General features: G+C 34.5%; 2 protein-coding genes across 3 annotated transcripts; both read left to right on the top strand.

Annotated features, from left to right (window-relative positions):
- The first annotated feature begins 59 nt into the window (after nucleotides 1-59).
- Nucleotides 60-10422, top strand: LOC144967001 (large ribosomal subunit protein uL18m-like). The gene is made up of 6 exons (XM_078903719.1): nucleotides 60-220; nucleotides 3774-3876; nucleotides 5407-5484; nucleotides 6435-6548; nucleotides 7730-7847; nucleotides 10208-10422. Exons 1-6 carry the CDS (start codon nucleotides 169-171, stop codon nucleotides 10358-10360), a joined length of 618 nt encoding a protein of 205 aa, XP_078759845.1. The 5' UTR covers nucleotides 60-168; the 3' UTR covers nucleotides 10361-10422.
- A 3817-nt stretch (nucleotides 10423-14239) lies between these two features.
- Nucleotides 14240-22264, top strand: LOC144967000 (putative methyltransferase DDB_G0268948). 2 transcript variants are annotated; one of them, XM_078903718.1, is made up of 7 exons: nucleotides 14240-14384; nucleotides 14703-14939; nucleotides 16767-16930; nucleotides 18070-18178; nucleotides 20086-20183; nucleotides 20419-20550; nucleotides 21997-22264. In XM_078903718.1, exons 1-7 carry the CDS (start codon nucleotides 14364-14366, stop codon nucleotides 22097-22099), a joined length of 864 nt encoding a protein of 287 aa, XP_078759844.1. In that variant the 5' UTR covers nucleotides 14240-14363; the 3' UTR covers nucleotides 22100-22264. The 2 variants fall into 2 exon arrangements, with proteins under 2 accessions (XP_078759844.1, XP_078759843.1); XM_078903717.1 differs by lacking the exon at nucleotides 14240-14384 and having other exon boundaries at nucleotides 14612-14939.
- Nucleotides 22265-22685: the final 421 nt, after the last annotated feature.

Raw genomic sequence — 22685 nt, 5'->3', positions numbered from 1 at the left:
AAATAATAAGAATTATGCCGATTTAAAAACTGCAAGAACTATTACAATACAATTTACATTTCACTCTAAATCATTGAGGTTGTGAAAAAAGAGAGGACAAACCCCTACAAATCAACGATTTTGAACAAACCATTCCCAAAGAATACCGGAGGATTGATCACTCATGAAATGACAATGTTTTCACCCTTACAATACAGAGTTGGAGGCCAAGTTAGAAATGGTAAATGCTTTAATATATGAGAAGCTGTGTTATTGAAGAGAGAAATAACAATCATACGGAGACTCGGGAGACCTTAGTAGACTAGGCAGTTTAAGTTTAATGAGCAGCAGCAGTTGCAATCAAATTTTGACCCAACTCGCCCATAGGAAAGTTTTGGGGGGTTCAATTAAAGGTGCATAACTTCGTTATAAAGAGAAATATCGCAGATATTTTGGTATCATTATTTTCGTCTTTCAATTTCCTTTTAAATGGTGCGAATTAAGGAAAAATCCATTTAGAATTCCAGAATTTATATGAAGTTAAAATTTGGCAATTTTCAAATGTATTTATTTTTTTATTTACTGCGTGTGTTTTTAAAATTTAAACGCTTGTTTTTAGAATAACATCTAAACTTTATTCATGCCAAATTTCAGGGCTCTATATCTAGGGAGTTTAATAGAAATTCTAAATGTACCTCACACACTTGAAACCAATGTCATATGAAAGAGCTGGCAACACAGATTACAAAACGGTTTGAATTTTGATTCTATCTTGATTAGAAATGTAGTTACGGCAGTTCAAAGTCTGAAATTTCAGACCGATTTTTACCCCAAAATTACCATTGCAAAGTTGTGACCGAAATCGCGTGATGTTAATAAAAAATGCTTAAAACAGTGAATATGGAGTTCTTATCATATATTGTATACCAAAATGTTCGTCTTATCGAGAACAATGCATTTACATTAATAAAGAGGAAGATAAACATTTCAAATTAACACATTATTACATAATATGACGCAAATGTTACATAATCAAAAACTCGGCTAGACGTAAGAAACAATTTGCTCTATCACTTTTGGATTTATCCCCAATATCTCACGGAAACAATTGCAAATAATTACCCTCTTTGAATTAATACATAGAGAATAAAAAAGGGTTTGAGAGTATTTAAATGAAAAGATATAAACATGTTGTGTAATGACATAATGAGTTTATTTTCACCTATGGCAATTCAATTGCATATAAATAAAATGGTAGATTGAAAAAGTTCAAATAAATTGAAACGGATTCCCTATTTTAATTAGAAGGAAAGTTCTGGCTTTGAATACTTTAAAAAATTCTGCTGAACCACTTTGGGTTTATTGCTATTACATCATTTGAACTGACAATTAATATAATTTTATCCCCCCCCCCTTCTCTCTTAATGTATGGGGGTGTCAAAATGTATAACTAATAGAACTTCTTAACATAATAATTATTAAGGCTAAGGTCTTTAGAATATGGATACAAATGATAAACATATCTAAACATATGGGAAAGAAACTTGATGACTTGATGGCAAAGTAAAATTAAATTAAATTAAAGCAATTCGTATTTTTTAAATATCGATATTATTGATATCGGATTTCACAAAGAGAAGAAATATACAAACTTTTAAAACAAAAACTATAAATTGCCCATAAATAAAGTTGGAAAGTATGTTTTCAAAATAAAAACATAGTAAATAATGGTACTGAAAATATTATGGACTAAATTGAAAATAATACATAACTAAATCTAAAATATCGATATGAATATCGATATCGTCCGGCAGCCATGATGAGAAGATAATGTAAACATGGCATTTCGGCGCAGAGTTAAAAGGTGTCTGCGCATCGATATAGAGCCCTGAAATTTGGCATGAATAAAGTTTAGATGTTATTCTAAAATCAAGCGTTTAAATTTTAAAAACACACGCGGTAAATAAAAAAATAAATGCATTTGAAAATTGCCAAATTTTAATTTCATATAACTTCTGGAATTATTAATGGATTTTTCCTTAATTGACACCATTTAAAAGGAAATTGAAAGACGAAAATAATGATACCAAAATATCTGCGATATTCCTCTTTATAACGAAGTTATGCATCTTTAATTGAACCCCCCAAAACGCGAACGGCAATTTCCAGTCACAACTTTCCGATGGGCGAGTTGGGTCAAAATTTGACTGCCACTGCTGCTGCTCACTAAACTGCCTACTATATCGATGCGCAGACACCTTTATTTAGACTTAGACTTAGACCTTAGGAGTGCCGGTGCCTACAATTTAAATTGGCTGTCGGCGGGTGGTTGGATGGGAGCATCACCCTTGAATCATATACCTATGATGTTCGCATGGGTGTACGATCCGATAGTGATGTCGTTTCTTCTTCTCTTTACCAGCCTATCCTGCTTCTTTGGTTTGTGATTGTATTTTTGACAGGGGATATTTTTTTTTCTGTAAATCTTCTGCCTGTTTGTTCTTGGTTATTTATAATTTAGCTTATGATATCTTTAGGTTATGATTTTGATTGACATTTGTACTATTTTTGTTAGATTGCTTGTTTTTTTGTTTCAGCGGTCTCTCATATAACCTTAATTGTGTTGGAAGAGACCTAAAGCAACAAACAACAAACAAAAAAAAAATTGGCTGTCGTCGTTCCCTGTCTGGGAATAACCAATTTTCGTTATTGGCAGTTTTGACAACCAAAACATACCTATTCAGTAACATATAAAGACAATACAATACTGTATCTTGAAACAGCGTTGCTCTGATTTTCGTGAAGATGTGTAGTGTGGACACTACTTCACTCTATACCGATCATGACCAACAAATATTTAGAACAACCGTGCTTCTCAAATTTGTTTTACATACAGGACATAGTAGCCTGCACTATGCCTTGCTATCTTCCGGCCCCGACCGTACTTCACACACAATCAGCATGTTTAAGTTTAGTGGATAATGATCTATAAAAAGCTCTTATTTTTTTTTTTTTTGGATATACAGTACTCGCTGGATTCTTGCACGTTCTCTGGAGAATCCAAAAAGCATACAAGATTCTGTGCATGCTGAAATCCAATGCTCTTGAGAGTTATCGATTTTCATCATATTCATATAGATAAAGTTCTTAAATTGAGCTTTGAGCTTAATATAGTGCAATATCCACTAGAATTTACTCAAAGCGCTTTACAAGGGGTCCCTGGTCGACAGCAATATTTAACATATAGGGACATGATGCCTGTTAGGTGATATTACAATTTTTCGGACAAAGACAACGCTGTTAACAGCCAGGTACTCATTTTACACCCGAGTGCGGTGAGAGAAAGTGAGGAAAGAGCCTTTTCCAAGGACTCCACTATGCGCCGCGCGCGAGGCTCGAACCCAAGACCTTCCGATCCGAAGGCGAGTGTCATACCACTAGTCCACATAGCTGCACGCAGCTCCAGAATGCTGAATTCGACATGCTAGAATCCAGGAGATAAGTCTTGTACGTCTTTCCATAGATTCAAAGATTGAAAACACTTTGAACAGAATTAGATATTGCTTGTGACCATGCCATAACATTGTTTTATGTAATAATGTTCAGTAAACAAAATTAATTGGACCTTTGTAATAGAAATTACAGATTTATTGTTTTTAATTCACTTTTCTCCTTGTGGAAGAAAGTTTTAAACATAGTATTTTAACAATGTGACGGTTATTTGTCATCACAATCTGAGAGTAAAGCTTTCCTTTATTTTGAAGTGATTTTTTATATTTTAATCTTTTTCCCAGGGTGTGACCTCTTTATGAAGTGTCTTTGTTCAACTTCCGCTTCCACCAAGAGTCCCAATGCAGATTATATAGTTAGCAAAGTGTATCACAACAGAAATCCAAGGTTTGAAGACTTGTTGATAGTGAGATATAATAATAGAGTTGTCATCAATTATTATATTACTGCTACACCAATATAAATAAAAGTGTAATGTTGATTACCAAAAAAAACAAAACAATAAAAAACATCAGGCACCTCTTTACCATTAGCATAACACTAAATACCAGACAACCCATACATAAAGGCAAAACAAAGTACATCACCAAAATACTATAATTTGTGTGTGTATATGTGTGTTTGAGCATGCATGCCTGACACACACACATACATACACGCGTAGAGGGAGAGATGTTTTTTTTTGTTTTTGTTTTTTTGGTAAAAACAATCTGGATTACGGGCAACTTCCTTCAAATTCTGGTGCGGTCATATTTTTAGGATACCCCCCCCCCCTTTACCAGTAAACCATCATCACTACCACAACTACATTTACCAGCCATACATTATCATCACTACCACTACAACTACAACCACCACCACTACATTATCATCACCACCATGTCATCATAACTACCACTACTATAACAACCATCACTACCAACTACCACTACAACCACCTCCACTACCACATCATCACTGTTACAGACGTGCCTAATATTACGAAAAATTCGTATGATAATTTAATGACATTTTGGATCCAATTTTGGAACATCATGAGCATCTCTAAGTCATTAAAACTTATTGAAAATTAAAGTTGATGCCAGATTACATACTTTAAAGGGTTTTAAAGTGTTATTTAATCCTTATAACAGTAAATTGTTGATTGTTTAAGTCAACTAAAGCTACTTCTATTTTTATCTCATAAAAGACTATGAATTTTTATATTATCAAGTAGGCAGGTCTGCTGATACCACTACTCCTACAACCACCACCACCACAGCATCATCACTATAACTAATGCCAGGGTCCCCAACAAATTGGGAAAAAGGTCGGGAATTCTTCAGGGGGTCGGGAAGACGGGTAATTTATGGTACACAACTCAAAATTTATAATTCAAGTGTTGAATAAATTCTGAACTCATTTTCTATTGTTTTGATAGCAATACATTTTTCAACTCAATAAGCTTTTTATTTGGGCACAGAGAGGTATTTTCTGCATTTAATGTTATCTATTTTGCTCACTTATCCCAATGTTAAGAATGGAAAATGGTTCACATTATTTTTAAGAAATTGATTGTATTCAAAATAATGGGACGATTTACTAACGAACTGGGATCAATTCAATGCAAGTTCTCCCTCTTCATTTTCATACTTGCTTGCCGGATTGATGACACACAACCGATGCCCTAAATATGATGGCGCCTGTTTTCAATGGGATTTGACAAAACAAATTTTATTTTTTTCGATAAAATTATCACGATGGCTAATCAATATCATAATACATGCAAACCATTTTCGTGTTAATTGTAAACACCGTGTAAAATTTGGGGACGATTGGTCCAGTGGTTTCGGAGCCTTAGTGTTACAAGAAATCCAATTTGCAAAAGATATAATAAGATACAGTATGATTTATTATGTTCATTTTCCTATTCCACAGGAACTTAGAAAAACTTGGTTTGGCCAGAAAGAGAGTAGGGTGGAAGTTCCAATCGCCTCGCAAAGATTACTATCACAAGTTGGTATTTTTAAAATTTATTTTTGCACTCTTAAACCTCTAAATTTCAAGTGTCCGAAATTTATTTACTCTAAATTCCTATGAAAAGGAAGGTAATGATGCTTTTAGAAAGTGTTTGTAGAGATGAATAAAATCTTTGTCCTTGTGATATTAATATTAAGCATTCTTGCGACTTTGGTCACAGACTGTCCAGCTTGAAGATGACCAATGGCATGTGCATGTTGTTCTTTACTAAGTCGTGACATCGCGTAGATTAATGGATGGTATTTTGCATTGTGTTTTCCTGCCTTGAAAATGTTTCATATTTTGGGGTATTTTTGTGGCAAAAATTGGGTAGAAAAAATGGCATTTTCCTGGAGAGACAGATTAAAGTTTGTCACTTGTCAATTTTACAGTTCTTTGATTGAATAAGTGACCATATGTTACTCTTATACCTAATACAAGTAGATATGTCAATGCTGCATTTTGCTGGCTCTATGAAGTGAATACTTTTATCACAGATTCTGTCCCTTAGTTGTGTCAAACACAGTACACACTGTTGCATTCACTCAATACACACCAGAATGTCCAATGACAAAATCTGGATAACAAGACTGGTATTGTAGCAAAAATCCAGTTAAATCAATAATTTTTATTATGATATAATCAGCATTAATTTTGATTTATTGAAAAGTGATATTACATCAAAAATATTTATCCCCCCTTCTAAATGTTCATGTTTGTTTGAAATATGGATATATTCATTGCCTTGCTTTGATCTTTGGTTGCTTTCATTCAAGATCTGAGCAACAGCTATAGTTGATGTATGACATATTTATTATGTAATATCAAACATCTCTTTTGTTGAAAATTAGTTCAAGCATTCTATGATTGTATGTTCTCTTCTTTTGTTTATTTATTTTTCTTATGGAGGTGCATGTACACAACTTTTTTGTGTATTTCTTCCACAGGTTGATATTTGATCCTTCGTTGCGCCACACAGAAGCTCGTGTTGAGCATTTTTCTGGTGAAACGGTTCTATCAGCCTCTACCAAAGAATGGGCAGTTCGCAATCACCTCTACAGGTCAGTTGTTTCTCTTTTTTTTTTTAAATTTAACCTGGTTTAATGTTAATTTGTATATGTTTTGTTTTGTTATGAAATGTGCATTCAGATGATACTTTTTTTTTATCTGTATTAATCTCAACACCAATTGTACATCAGACATAACTTTGATGTCTCTGTGTCCATTAAAAAAATGTCTCCGAACAATTAAAAGCATTCTAAAGCATTGATTTTTTTTTTTTTAATGTGTTTGTTAAATTTGGTATGTAGCTTGCTTTATTTTGATGATTCATCCCTTTTTAAGGCTGTAGAAATACCTTTGTGGAAATACAAATTATCTTACACAATAAAAAAGAGTCAGATGTGAGGCCCAAATTGAGTAACCCAGATTATGATGCAATGCTTATTCACTCGACCATTTGGTCCCGCTTTCTGAATATAAAAAATATACGACTTTAAGGAGTTAACCTTTTTGACTTAGGTCATTTTTTTTTTTTTTACTTTGGAGAAAAAGAGAAATACATCATAAATTTTAACCACATTAACCTTTACTTATCATTTTGGCTTTGCATTTATATTTATTCCATTCTGATATTTCCTGCTGAATAAATTTCCTAACAAATCTCTATCAAAGGGTGAAATTCCAAAGACTGGAGATTAGCCAATGTGACTGCCATTTACATAAAAAAAAGGAAGTAGAAACGAACTTGGAAATTACAGACCTATTAGTTTAACGTGTATTTTATGTAAAGTTATGGAATCCATTCTTTAAGATAGAATCATGATTATTTTTAGAAAATCACAAAATGTTATGTAATTGTCGTGTGATCTTGAAATCTACATCTGTTTCCTATTTGAACCAATTCCCTTTGTCTTACCTTTTCTTGGATGTTTTAATTGTAATTCAAGAAATGTTCACCATCCCATATTCTTTTTTACTGGCGCTGATATGACCTTAATGTGTTGCAAGCATCGTTAAAAAAAAACTTGAAACAACAACAAATTAAAAACATAAAACCTCATTGTTAAAGGTAAAAAAAGTGGTTCTACCAGAGATATGTCATCATTTTACACCATTATAGATCTATACATTGAAGCTTGTGTTGGAGGGAAACAGTAGATCAATTCTGTGCTGTGGTGTTAACTTTTCCAAGAGTGTGTAATCACGTTTTCTGTTGTTTTTTTGTTTTTGTTTTATTCAGTTGTTCAGATGTGTCTGCCTGTGAAAATGTAGGTCGTGTTTTAGCCCAGCGATGTTTGCAAGGTGGCCTGACAACAATATTTTTTGACACCGAGGAAGTTGACCTGGATTCTTCAAAGGTATTTTTATTTTCTTTCCTGTAATTTATGATTCACAGCCACAAAGTTATTGAATTCAATTCGGTTCAACAAATTTTGACCGATATATACTATTGATAAAGGGAACAAAAATGCAAATGGAAACATCTGTATTTATGGTACAGTCTGAGAATTTTTGGAAAATGTTATGTTAGGCTTTTACTTTTAACAATGTTAACAGCTGTAAGATATTTTGATTAACTTGAGGAGTGAATTTAGTAACTTCTTTTCACATATATTTTGTATTTGTGACCCACTGTGATATGTGGTATGAGTCGGTCTGGATAAAACATGAACAAATAAATGATGTTATGGTCAACATGATTGGAATCAGGAAATTTAATTTTTTTTTTTAACCCTATCCCTCCTAAAAATCTCAAGTCCAAATACCCTTATCCTCCTAAGCCAAGGGATGTAACTCTTAATTACTGTTTTTTCTTAAAGGTGTTACAAACTTTAAAAAATCATAGAAAATGTACTAATTAATGAAATTTATTGCATTTAACTCCAAAAAATTGGTCATTTAAAATAGAAAAAGTACATATGTCACATGTTGATGTTTGTTAATGAATACATATAAAAAGAAATTGTGAAAACAAAACAATTGTTGAAATTCAGTCTTGTTTTTCACTTTTCAATCATGTTTTTGTCCTTTTAAGTGAATGAATGTCAAAAATTATGGTACTTAGAGAAGCAGGATCCTTTACACAGTCTTATACCACATACCACACAGCCATAAACAGTTTCTGGGGTTCTACCAGCATTTGTTTTTATTTTTTCCTTGGAACACTGAAAACAGGTGCGGTGACGTCCAGGCATTCGAGTAAGTTTGTGCGAGTCAGGATTGACTGCTGTGTAGCTAGTAATATTTGGGACGAGACCTGCTCTAGATGCAGTTCTCTTCCTCCCATTCAAATCAGCCTTAACTCCAGTAAATTCGGTGAATTCTTCAACTTCAATAGGTTGGAGTTGTGAACTCCACTCTCCATTATCACTATCACGGGGTTCACTGCCGATTCTGTCTGAAATTTCATCAAAATCGAAGTCTAGAGGCTCAAAATCTACATCAATGTCACTTTCTATATCACTTTCCCTTTCAATAATATCATCTTCGTAGTTATTTTCATCTACAACTTGCGTTTGATCGATCAGTGATTGCATGAATTGAAACGCCATAGCTAGAAATCATTGTACATGTGTTGTCAAGTGTAAACAATCTTCAATAATTCGTATCGGTTAAAGTTCCGGTCCGATTTTTATGAAATAAAAACCAAAACAAAAAGCAACTCTTCATTTTAAAAGAGTTACTGCGCCGAGAGCGAAAACGAAACTAAAACTACTGCAAGAGCTCATTAAAAACTACGATGTCTATCTGTCGCATCAGCCCGCATCAGGAGGATAGGTTACTGATGTCAACAGTCGCAATCAGTCTCAATACGAGGGATAGGGTTAAATTATTTCTATTTATTATTTATTATTATTATTTTTTTATTTTTTTTTGCAATTCACATTTTCATTTTTTTAACAAACCTTTTCACAGAATTAATTCTTTCATCTAAATGAAGTGAGTCAGAACAGTGCAACTTAAAATCAAGTTAAACCTTTATTCTCTAGCTTTTTTTTGTGTGTGTGTTTTTTTTTCCAAATATAACCAATTGAAAGAGTTAGGTCACAAATTGACATATTGTCCATACATTCAAATCCTGATACCAAAAGTTTAGCTTGAGTTGTTTATAAAAACATTTCATGTTACAGCGATCAAGGTCGGCCTAGCATAGGGTGAAAAGAATTCAAAAAGGAAAGATAATAATATAAATCTGGGAATCGGAAACATCTTTTAATAATGTGATTTTGTGTTAAAAGCTTTGACTTCTCTTAATGTATTGTGATGTTGAATACAAAATACATTCAACAGTGCAAATTAAGCACTTATTTTTAAAATAGATATTAATTTGACATTCTAATTACAATAAGCAAAACTTTTATTGTTCTTTTTAGTAAAGTTGAGAGTGGTATTATTTGTAATTGTATGCCTTTTCCTTTTGTTTGAGTCAGGGAGAGTTTTGTGACTCCATTTGGAGGAATGTAAGTCCATCAAGCCGTGTCCTCCACTGATATATTTTTCACACAGTAGACACTGAAACATTTTTCAGTAACGTGGACTTTCTTGTTCTTTGAGTCAAAATAAATATGACAATTAACCTTTATTTTCGATTATTTATGAGCCTTTACTTTTTGCATGAGGTCTGTGTTACTATTTTCTGATTGTGTTCCGCTGTATTTTGACAGTTTGGGTAACATCTTTTATTAATTTGTTATTAATTTTATATCAATCTGTTTAGATCTCAGCATTTCTCAAAGCCTTCCGAGACAACAACATATCATTGAAGGAGCCAGAGATGGTTACTCCTGAACAAACTCCAGGCATTGATTATGATGGTCACCACAGATACAACGAGCCAAAGAAGTGGAAAGATGATTATCAAGAGGGATAGCATTAGTTTTGACTCTTTATGCATGATAGAGAAAATAAAATGTTTGCACGAATTATATCGAATTTAAGTGGATACTCGTTGTTCTTATTTTTAAACATAAAATGATATACGACAACAAGAATGTGTTCAGGTGATGCTGCAATCCTTTGAGGCTATCTGGGTGTGGTCTTTGACATCCATGATATACGACAACAAGAATGTGTTCAGGTGATGCTGCAATCCTTTGAGGCTATCTGGGTGTGGTCTTTGACATCCATGATATACGACAACAAGAATGTGTTCAGGTGATGCTGCAATCCTTTGAGGCTATCTGGGTGTGGTCTTTGACATCCATGATATACGACAGCAAGAATGTGTTCAGGTGATTCTGCAATCCTTTGAGGCTATCTGGGTGGGTCTTTGACATCCATGATATACGACAACAAGAATGTGTTCAGGTGATTCTGCAATCCTTTGAGGCTATCTGGGTGGGGTCTTTGACATCCACGATATACGACAACAAGAAGTTCGTAGCTCAATCTTAGCTATGTGGTCTTGACACCATGTATCGACAACAAGAATGTTCAGGTGATGCTGCAATCCTTTGAGGCTATCTGGGTGTGGTCTTTGACATCCATGATATACGACAACAAGAATGTGTTCAGGTGATTCTGCAATCCTTTGAGGCTATCTGGGTGGGGTCTTTGACATCCATGATATACGACAACAAGAATGTGTTCAGGTGATGCTGCAATCCTTTGAGGCTAACTGGGTGTGGTCTTTGACATCCATGATATACGACAGCAAGAATGTGTTCAGGTGATTCTGCAATCCTTTGAGGCTATCTGGGTGGGGTCTTTGACATCCATGATATACGACAGCAAGAATGTGTTCAGGTGATTCTGCAATCCTTTGAGGCTATCTGGGTGGGGTCTTTGACATCCATGATATACGACAGCAAGAATGTGTTCAGGTGATGCCGCAATCCTTTGAGGCTATCTGGGTGGGGTCTTTGACATCCATGATATACGACAGCAAGAATGTGTTCAAGTGATGCCGCAATCCTTTGAGGCTATCTGGGCGGGGTCTTTGACATCCATGGTGGGCAGAAGGGCACGCTGTGTCTTCTAGCCCTTATAATCTATTTTCGGAGCTGCTTTCTGTCTTTGTCTTGGAATGGGATTACTTTGTTTTGTCCTAGCCCTGGCTGGAGACCTTGACTTAGAGGGAAACAGTCAAATGTATAGTTTTGAGATATGATATTTTTTCCTTGTAAATCATCTCTGTGTTATGTATTGTTATTATATTTGTTGCTTTGAATGTATAATGTAAGCATTTGAGTGTATTCCTCTCAGTGGTATCCTGTGCTTGTGGCCGGATGTGACTTTTAGGTGAATCCAAACTAAGTACAAGGGTAGTGTGCTATTGGAATCTACACATCTGTTCCCTATTTAAGCCATTCCCCTTTGTCTTACTTTTTCTTGGGTGCTTTCAAATGTCAATCTAGAACTTTTTGACGATTCCATTTTCTTCCTTTTTACCGGCGCTGAAATGACCTAAATGTGTTGCAAGCGCAGTGAAACCCTCCAAAACATTTGAGGGTATTAAAGAAAAGAAAGAATTATATTTTTTTACAATTTTATGTTTTTGTTTCAGAGCAAATAAATACATTGTGGTGATCTCAGTTAAACTCTTCGAAAACAAAATTCATGACATTTATTTTCAGGGAAAGAACTTAAATCAGTAATGGCCAATTTCTCGTTTGATACATAAATTCTTGCCTTACAAGAACTTCTTAGGGCATCATGTTGTTTTTATTATTATCAAAGGGAAAAACTGGAGAACAGGCACTGATGAATGATAATATTGTGGCCTGTGTCTTAGAGGAAGTTGTTTCAACATTTTTTCGTTCTTCATAAATTTAGATGTCTGAGAGAATTGGTCTCATAGAGTAGTCCTGGGTGGGGATCCTAACCTCCCATAGTGGGCAGGGAGGTACATGCTGTGTCTTCTATCCCCCCAACCCGTTTTCCAATTGTTTCCTGTCATTGTCTTGGAATGCGATTAGTTAGTTTTGTCCTGACCCTAGCCGGAGTTCCTTGGTTGGGAGGGAAACAGTCGAATGTATAGTTATAGTTTTGGGAGATGATATTTTTTTCCTTGTATATCATCCCTCTGTTTTGCACTGTATTAGGTTATCTTTATATTATATATGATTTGTAAACATTTGAGTGTATTCCTCTTAGTCGGGACCTGTGCTTGTGTCTGGATGAGACTTTTAGCTGATCCCAAACTAAGTACTTTGACTTTGACGGTATGCTGTTGGAATCTACGTCTGTTCCCTATTTGAACCAATTCCCCTTAGTCTCACCTTTTCTTTTGTGCTTTTATTGTAATTCTAGAACTTTTTACTATCCCATTTTCTTCTTTTTACTGGCGCTGATATGATTATGCAGGCCTGACACGGATGGACGCCTAGTTTACTACTATACTAATTTTGAGTCACTTTTTTAAAAAGATTTTAATTACAACAATGGGCCCATAATGAATTGGGTTATCAGGCCTGCAAATAAATGCACGTCGGTAATAGAACAGTTCATTAAACGTTATATTTAAAAACATGAGGTATACATACATGAATGTTAAGACTTTCAAAAAACATGACTTTAGCTGGAAAAATCAACCGGAAATTTGGTTGATTTTTACCTTTGAAATAAAAATTAAACACACACGCATACACACTATTTCTCCGAACGCTCAGGGAAAAAAAAACTTTTTAAAAATGAGCTTTTATATAGAGCAATATCCTCTAAACGTGTTGAAAGCGCTTAACTAAGGATCCCTGGCCAACAGCAACATTTAATATGTAGGTCGGGACATAACGCCTGTTAGGCGATATTACAATTCTTTTTTCGGACAGTGACAATGCTTTTAACGACCAGGTACTCATTTTACACCTGAATACGGTGAGAGAATATGAGTAAAGAGCCTCCTCCAAGGACTCAACTATGCGACGAGCGAGGCTCGAACCCTGGACCTTCCCATCCGAATGCGAGTGTCATACCACTAGACCACATAGCCGCACTTATAAACTTGAACTCTATTTCTCCGAATGGTCGGTTAGCCTGGCCTACTGATGGGTTACGGACGCGATGTCCATGCAAAAGTAAATGCTCAGAGTGGACATGGCATTCTCACGAATCAAGCTAGCGTTTTTTTAGGCACATTGTTGACAAAGACAGATTTCATCAAAAAGTTGTGCTATCGCGAATACTCCTTGGTGCGTTCACGTGTGCACTTCGCATTGCACTATCAAAGAGAGAACAGAAGTAAACCTAGATAACGAAGTCACAAGGCAAAGTCTCAAGACTGGAACAGAGGTTGAAAGACAGGATAGCACAAACTCAAGATATACATAATAATGTGAAATTTAATGTAAGCTTCAATTTAATTACAAAAACAGATCAAATGAACGTTTCGGGTTTCCCCTTTATCAACAAAACAATGAATGAAACACCACAAATGGATGATATGATGTGGTAGTGGCGCAGTTAAGATGAATAAAACTGTTTTTGTAATTAAATTGAATCTTACATTCAATTTCACATTATTATTTATTTCTTCGAGCAGCAACATTTACAAACTCAAGATAGAAGTCTAAGGATAAGTTGGGAATAAAAGACAACCCCCCCCCCCCAAAAAAATGCATACACATTCATCATTCACACAGACACTCGCAAATAACCAAAAAAAATCTACAGTACGAGCGTTCGGAGAAATAGAGGTCAAGTTTATTTTCCCGAGCATTCGGAGAAGTAGTCACTTCGAAAAAGAAAACGGAATCCGTCGAGGAAGGAGAGGTCATCGAGGCCAAAGGTCAGAGTCGAGTCAACAGTCGTAGGTCAACAGTCAACAAAACACCGACTGACTTGACTGGACAAAATATCTCTTTTGCCTTTGAAGCCAACGAATTTTAAGACATGGCAGCATAGAAATCTCAAATGTCGTTGCATGGCAGTGATCTATGAGCTTCTGCAAAAGGGGGGTGATTGGGAGGAAAAAGAAAATAAAACGAAATTATTTAGTAACATTCTCAGTAGTCTCAGTCAGTGCTACTGAGGCAGAACTATTTTATTTCTAATAATAATTTGTGATTGCGTCACTCAAACACGACTCGCCGCTCACGTTTGTAGCAAAATAATATAAAAGACCCGGTCTGTCATGAGTTTTGACTAGAATTATTGATATTGTATAACCTATTGACGTTCAGTTCATTTTGAGATAATAAGCTTTACTTAGATACTTGATGCAGATTCTTAGAATTGTGACTTTTAATTTTAACCCTCACCTTATCATTATCAAGGTAGCAAGGGCGGTGAGTAGAAGATACAGCATGGAACAAAAAACTGCCAACCAAAAGCTTTTTGTTGGTGGTGACCATGCCAAATATTACGCACAGTTTAGACCAACTTATCCTATGAAAGTGTTCGATACAATAATGAATTTTTGTAAGGAAAACTCAACTGAGAAAGATCTTGCTGTTGATATTGGCTGTGGTTCAGGACAGAGTACAGTGCCCCTCTCCAAACATTTCTCCTATGTACGTGGGTCATTTTTTATGCACATTTTTTTTATATTGATGATATCACAATGATATCGGATTATGTATAGTGCTTTACCCCATATGTGATAGTCTCTTAGTGCTTCACATAAATGGCTTACAATGAAAAAGACAAAGATTGATTATATATAAAACGACGTATCACATTGTGGGGATTTTTTTTTTTTTTGAATAGAGCTTTATATAGCGCAATATCCACTAAATGTGATCAAAGCGCTTTACAAGGGGTCCCTGGTCAACAGCAACATTTAACATGTAGGAACGGACATGACGCCTGTGAGACGATATTACAGTTTTTCGGACAAAGACAACGCTGTTTAGGTCAGGTACCCATTTTACACCTGAGTACAGTGAGAGAATGTGAGTAAAGAGCCTTTTCCAAGGACTCAACTATGCGCTGAGCGCGAGGCTCGAACCCGGGACCTTCCGATCCGAGAGCGAGTGTCATACCACTAGACCACATAGCCGCACATATTTATTGTTGTGTTTCAATGTGTTCCAGTGTGTTGTTGTTTGGCTATTGAGTTGTTGTGAATTGTTTTCATTTTGGGTAACCTTGGATGTCACGGTGAGTTCCATTCACTGTTGTGCGTTGTTTCTTCTCGTGAGTTTGTGATGTCACAATGGGTATAAAAACGGGGTTGCCTTCATTTTCCAAGCTCTTCTTACTACAACAGTGATAATGGATTGTTGATTGAAATTAGCCAAGTGCTGTTTTAGGACGAACATACCCGGACTATTCGTGTGATGCCTTGATACATGGCATTTTTAACCACCCATATATGTCCTTTACATTTATGGAGAACGCCCACTTTGGTGGAGACTTTTTCTTTATTATTTCCTGTATTGTACCTATCATGAACGAAATGGAGAAATCTGTTCATGACAACATGCATACACTTTTTACTTTTTACTTTTTACTTGACGAGGTACAAATGGTCGGGCTGAGGGTAAAAGTGGAAACAACAGCCAAGTGATAAGAATAAGCAAAGAGGTGTTGCTAATACAAATCGTCAATGGTGTGTGTGATCTGCTTTATGTGTTTGCGTGTGTATCATGTACTGTTTTCACACACTAGCAGTGTTCTGTTGTCTTTGTAGATACACATTAAACACACATACATAACTGTCAATGTCACCACTAAATCATCATTGGTCGAAATCACAGAGCACATATTTAAAAAACAAACAAAAATTTCTTAAATTTCTTTCTTTTCTTTTTTTTTTTTTTTGAGTTTGAGGAAACTGTGTTTCAGGTAAAGATTAGTTCAAGGAAGAATGAAATGATAACAAAGATTAATAAGGAAACATTTCGGGACATTTGCATGAGTTCAAGGATTCTTGTATTTGAGGAAACTGTTCTCGAGTCTAATTTTCAAAATGAATATACCGTATTGTATATTGAATTAATAATCCGAGACTCGTACTATAATATAGGCGTCAATATCAATTGTTTCACAGGTATTAGTAAACATTATTATTGACCTAAATGAATGAATGTAAATCTCGGGCTCCTGTGCTATATCCATAGGTAAAGCCTTTAACACACAAAAATACAATTGCCTTGGGTGCAAATCAATAATTGGCTTTAGGTGGTGGTGGATTTTTAAGAGTGCTTTATACAAAATGTGTTTAACAACTGTAAAAGTGTGATTTGATACAACTCAGGGGAGATAAATAGGTTGTGAAGCACACTGAGCTTGCTGAAACACTGAACATGCTGATACACTGAACGTGCGCTATATTTATGTGAATTTGCATTTCTTTCTGTTTTATATAATTTGGGCTTCATGTATTTCACTTGCAGGTCATTGGTGTCGACGTAAGTGAGAAACAGATATCAAATGCACCAACTAATATTCCAGGACTCACATTCCATGTTTCAGCTGCAGAGGAGCTTGCTTTTGTCAAGGATGGAAGTGTAGATTTAATCACCATTGGTCAAGCATTGCACTGGATACAGTTGGATAAGTATGTCCAGTATTGGAAATTGAATGAAACATGATGATGATGATGATGACGATGATGACGATGATGATAATAATAATAATAATAACAATTTTAATAATAATAATAATAATAATAATAATAATAATAATAATAATAATAATAATAATAATAATGATTAATACACACAATTGACTCTTGAATAAAACTCACCAATCAATTAAAAACATGTTACTTCAAAGCCTAGAAGAAAATATAAATAGATATTGACTAAACAAACAGGTAATCATAAAGACGATGACGGTGATGATGACGATCATGACTACGACGGGGACAATGATGATGATGATGATGATGATGATGATTATGATGATGATGGTGATGATGATGATATGTGATGCTGCTGCTGATGATGATGATTAAATTGGTCATTTTTTAAACCATTTGTCCAAATTTTCTCCTCTGCTTTGTTTTTCGCTTTTAATGACAGTAAGCACATCATCCAAAATAACTTTAACCAAATTTACTGTGTCGTGGAAGGTCAAGCAATGATCGTTCACCGTTCCAATCTCCACGTTTTTCCTGAGCGAGAAACATGGAGTTTGGACTGAAGAGGAAAGACAGGCAACGGGACGATCATTCAAGATAACCTCCCAGTTTTGTCTCTGTGTGTAAATGGCCCGTAACACGTGTTTAAAAACACTCAGTAATATGACATAATGGGTAGGGAACCATGTTGCAGTTTCTAAAATATTTGATAAAATAATTTAATGTAAAAACTATTGAAATATAATGGAAATTCATAGACAACGCTTTTAATCTTGTGAAAAAAAAAGGTAGGAGAAATTTTCCACTAAAATTGAAATATTTCCCCTGGTTTTTATAATAATAAAAAACGTTTTTAAAAATTCCCTTTATCCATCCCTAAGAATAAATTCTTCTTTAGGATCTATCTAGACTGGAATAACCCAGGCATCAGCCACAGTGCAGCGCTGCAAAGTGAGCTCAGGCTAGGTGACTTGCTCAAGGCCACACAACGCAATGGGTATTCGAACTCTGTACCTTTCGGGTACAAAGCAAAGACCATACCGATGAGTCATGCTGCCCCTTGATAATGTGTTGAATTGAATATTTAATTTTCTTACATTGTAAATAATCCTCAGATTTTATGCTGAAGTTGATAGGATTCTCAAGCCCAGAGGTTTACTTGTCGCTTACGGTTATACCACAATTAGTGTTCACCACGAAGAAGTTGACAAATATCTAATGAACGTGAGTGCACTGATTAACTCACTCATCCCTAACACCCACTATATCTGTAGTTTACTCTTGTTACTTTTACCCCATGCCTATTTATTACATTTTTATGAGACAAATTATAGGTACAGTATCCAAGCTAATGTTTTTAGTTTTTGTATTTTAATGGAAGATGAATAAAACTATGAATGTACACATGCTCATTTTTAATACATTTTTTTTACAATTTTGAAAAGTAGCAAAAATCTCTAGGATTGAGTGAGTTAAGTCTTTTTTTTTTTTGTAATAAAAATCTGAATATTATGAAATTATTTCAACGAAAATTCTTAAAATGAAATTGACTGGATCAAAGAGACAGACAAATCAAAAATGATTAAAATTTATGTTATTTAATTTGTAAGTATGATGTGATAGATAAGCCGAATGGAGACTGTGCTACAAACTGCAATAAATCAAAAAGGTAGGCATCAATTTATCAGTGTGTATTTTTATGGTCAAAACTTTGGGGGGGAAAGGTGATTTGTAAGACCTTCGTATCACGTAGTCAACTTAGACTCAGACTGACAATGAAATGTATTGACAAAGTGGGTGTGGCTTACTTACTTACTTATCCGAACCAGCGACCACCTGAGCTCTAGCCCTTCGGTCTTGTGCCATGACGTAGAAGTTAGACATCTTTTGTAGTTGTTCCAGGTGACTATAAAGTGTGTTACTGATGCTTGGATTTGGTGGGAGGAATGTGCATCTCAGGTCTTCAAGATGTTGACATTCAAGCAAATGGTGTGTTACTGTTTCATTGGGGTGTTGACATAGGGGGCAGGAAGGGGATGTGTCTTTTGTAATTTTGCTTAAATGGCTGTTGAGCGGTATGTGTTGTGTTCTTAGTTGAAAGACGATGCTTTGCTGGTGTCTTCTGAGCTTATTTAGGCAATCAGTCTTTACAGGAGTGGTCATATGGGAAAACATACATCTACCTGTGGTGCTCATTGCCCAACTGTTCATCCATTCTTCTCTCTTATTTGTTTTGATTATTTGTTTCGCTGTATCTAAGGATACTGGAATTGATGTTTGTAAAAGTGTTGATCCGAGTCTGGCTAGTCTGTCTGCATTGTCATTTCCTGGTATATTTGAATGTCCCGGTATTCACTGGAGAGATAAGTCTACTCTGTGTGTTGTAAGGAATTCATCTAGTTGAGATCTTAAACGATTGAACGTTGAGGAGAGTTTATCTAAAGTGGGTGTAGCTCAATTCCATTGAAAAGTGTTATTATTAAATCTCTTCTCTTAATGACTAAGAAATAATGAAGTACTATAATAATTATCAAGATAGAGTAATTTACCCTGATTCTCAGTAAGGATGATAAAACCAAAATATGCCTAAAGAGAGTCTTTTACAATTTTTTTTTTAACATGTTTTCATCATCAATTGACTTTTTAAAAAATAGAATTTGTCAATTTTCTTACAATATCCTTCACAGTAAAGTACTCATTCATACCAAAACAAGCTGTGAAAATTTAAAATACATTTCTGATGCCAAAGCAAACGTAGCAATCATTGATTGTCAACAACAAAAATTAGAGTTCGACTCATTTTAAAGTATATCTACTACGTAAAAAAATTACAGGCAATTTTGTTGTGGAGCTTTTGGTTAAGAGAGGAAGAAACGAACAAGTCAACAACAAAAATTAACAGGGATCTCTTATTTTTATACTTGATGTAAACTCAGTGCTTATGACAAAAAATAATCAATTCAAGAGAGACAATATCTTTACATTCATGTCAAGCATTTTATTTTCCTAGCATTGTTGGGTTTTTTTTTGTTTATATCGGTTGAGACGTTTTTGGACACTGAAATATTTATCTCTTTTGTCTGAAGTTAAAAGTTCTCATCTCATTTTAGTTATATCAACTTTGTTTTCAGATCTACAGTGTAAGGCTTTCCAAATCATGGGCCAGTGATCGAAAGCATATTGAAAACAAATATTCAAGTTTACCGTCTCCCTACGACAAATGGATCAGGCAAGTTCAAAACTTTCTTTCACTTTTTCAAGATGATATCTTTATTATTTTGAAACCGGATTCCTTTTTGGCAAAGGTTTTAGAACTTTCACAATAGAAATGCTACAATTACAATGCCTGGAAGAAAGATTATAGTTTCCATGAATTTTGGCTTCTATTTCTATATTATTGTATAACTAATGGAGATTAGAAATGTTGTAAAATTTAGAATCATTTAATTCTTTTTTCTCTGTAGGAATGATGACATAACTATAGAAAAACATTTCACAGTTGACCATTTGATTGGATATTTAAGTTCCTGGTCAGCCATCCAGACATATGCCAAGCTAAATATAAACTCTGATTTAATAGGAGAGATCCGAGAAAAGTAAGACGTTTTCAGAGTTCATCATCAACATCATCATCATCATCATTATCATCACCATCATTATCATCATCATCATCATCATCATCACCATCATTATCATCATATCATCATCATCATCATCAATCATCATCATCATCATCATCATCATCATCATCATCATCATCATCATCATTCATCATCATCATCACCATCATCATCATCATCATCATCATCATCATCACCATCATCATCATCATCATCATCATCATCATCATCATCATCATTATCATCATCATTATCATCATCATCATCATCATCATCATTATCATCATCATCATCATAATCATCACCATCATAATCATCATCATCATCATCATCATTATCATCATCATCATCATCATCATCATCATCATCATCATCATCATCATCATCATCATTCATCACATCAACATCATCATCATCATCATCATCATCATCATCATCATCATCATCATCATCATCAACATCATCATCATCATAATCAGCATCATCATTATCATCATCATCATCATCATCATCGTCATCATCATCAAATTTCAAAGTCAATCAAAGAGGCTGCAAACAGAACAAACCATACACTATTCGATCGCGTTGACAAAATTCATGAAAAAGCAATGGGAAAAGGAAGCATTCGCTGTAATCAACAATTAAAAAATATATCATGAATTCAATCTATTACCATCTGGAAGATGTGTTGTCAGATTAAATGCAGGGCTGATAAATACAATTCAATGTTCTTTTCATCAGCAATAAAAATGTTGAACACTGCATTTAATACCATTAAACCAAAGAATAATAACAGGTTAATGGATAGATTGACAGACTAATTTATTGATAAATCGATTGATTAGGGACTAGGCTTGACTGCTGACATCATCGTTCTGATCAATGAAGATTCACATGATACTATTTCTTTGACTGTTAATTTACGAGATCTCTCTGCATTTTCATTGACTGTTGTGTTTTACTTCACTGCAGGAGTTCTTCTTGACCATTTAAATTTTTAAGACAAATGATTGCCGTTATCAATGGTTTGCATGTAGATATGACTGTCATGAGATAAAATTGTTGTCGTTATAGGCAATAGAAATTTACTAATGTTATATAGTGAAACAAACGGGACTTTGATGTTATGTCAATATAAGCGTGATGTCGATTTAACCGTTGTCGATATATCCGCTCTGCACTGTAGTTGTTAAAATAAATACATATTCATAGTGTCATTTTTAATCTTGTTTTACGCAGATGATTCACAGATAGACTGTCGATGATTGTAGAATGATTGTAGATACCTTCAGCTAATTCAGTCTGAAGAGAATAGGGAACATCTAATATATTTATCTGATTGATGTTGATAAATTCACAATTTCACTAAATTTTATCATTGACTTTAGTTTGACTCAGATCTTCCTATATATTTCAAAACAGATTGTTGACAATCAGCCGACAAGATGGAGATGCAAATGGAGAGAAAATGTTCAAAATCACGTGGCCAGTTTTCATGCTGATGACACACAAGCCAGAGTGTTGAAAAATGGGTTAAAAAAATATGAAGATTTATCATCTAAGACGTTATAAAGGTCCCTGTGCTTAATTTTATTTTATACAAAAATCTGATGCTTTTAAAATTTATTATTGTAATGGTATAGCAATAGATTTTAATTTTGATTTGAATTAAATTCTTTTATTTTTTTTATTGAATGCCTTCTTGCCTGTTGTATAACTAACGATGAAGAAGATGATAATGATGATGATAATGACATAACATATCATTCATCACCACCATCATCATTATCATCATCATCATCATCATCATCATCATCATCATCAACAATATTATATCAGCATTTTCTTTTTCCGGCTTACTAGTACAAGGGTAAACTGAAACGTCTTGATGCTGCTCTTATATATTTTCAAAACAATAATTGATACGAAATTGACAAAGGTATCAAAACAAAGCTTACTTTATGTTATTTCCGTTCTATCATTTTAAATTTCACCATAGTCACCGTTTTCATCCATACACAGTTTCCAAGGATGCACCAGTTATTGCATCTCATCAAACAAGAATTCACGTGGCAAATAACCGACCAAGTGACCTCAAACTGCACCTCCAC

This window comes from Berghia stephanieae, chromosome 3 (assembly GCF_034508935.2).
Source record: "Berghia stephanieae isolate SIO BIC M18660-M18661 chromosome 3, UCSD_Bste_1.3, whole genome shotgun sequence".
Taxonomy (NCBI): Eukaryota; Metazoa; Mollusca; class Gastropoda; order Nudibranchia; family Aeolidiidae; genus Berghia; species Berghia stephanieae.
Note: the sequence above shows the minus strand (reverse complement) of the source record. Positions and strands in the feature narration are given on the sequence as shown.

Coding starts and splice junctions, on each gene's coding strand:
- LOC144967001 (XM_078903719.1), top strand. CDS start 169: ATGACAATGTTTTCACCCTTACAATACAGAGTTGGAGGCCAAGTTAGA. Junction 5,485..6,434: donor CGCAAAGATTACTATCACAA/GTTGGTATTTTT, acceptor TTTCTTCCACAG/GTTGATATTTGATCCTTCGT. Junction 6,549..7,729: donor GTTCGCAATCACCTCTACAG/GTCAGTTGTTTC, acceptor TGTTTTATTCAG/TTGTTCAGATGTGTCTGCCT.
- LOC144967000 (XM_078903717.1), top strand. CDS start 14,646: ATGCAGATTCTTAGAATTGTGACTTTTAATTTTAACCCTCACCTTATC. Junction 14,940..16,766: donor TCTCCAAACATTTCTCCTAT/GTACGTGGGTCA, acceptor TTTCACTTGCAG/GTCATTGGTGTCGACGTAAG. Junction 18,179..20,085: donor TTGACAAATATCTAATGAAC/GTGAGTGCACTG, acceptor CTTTGTTTTCAG/ATCTACAGTGTAAGGCTTTC.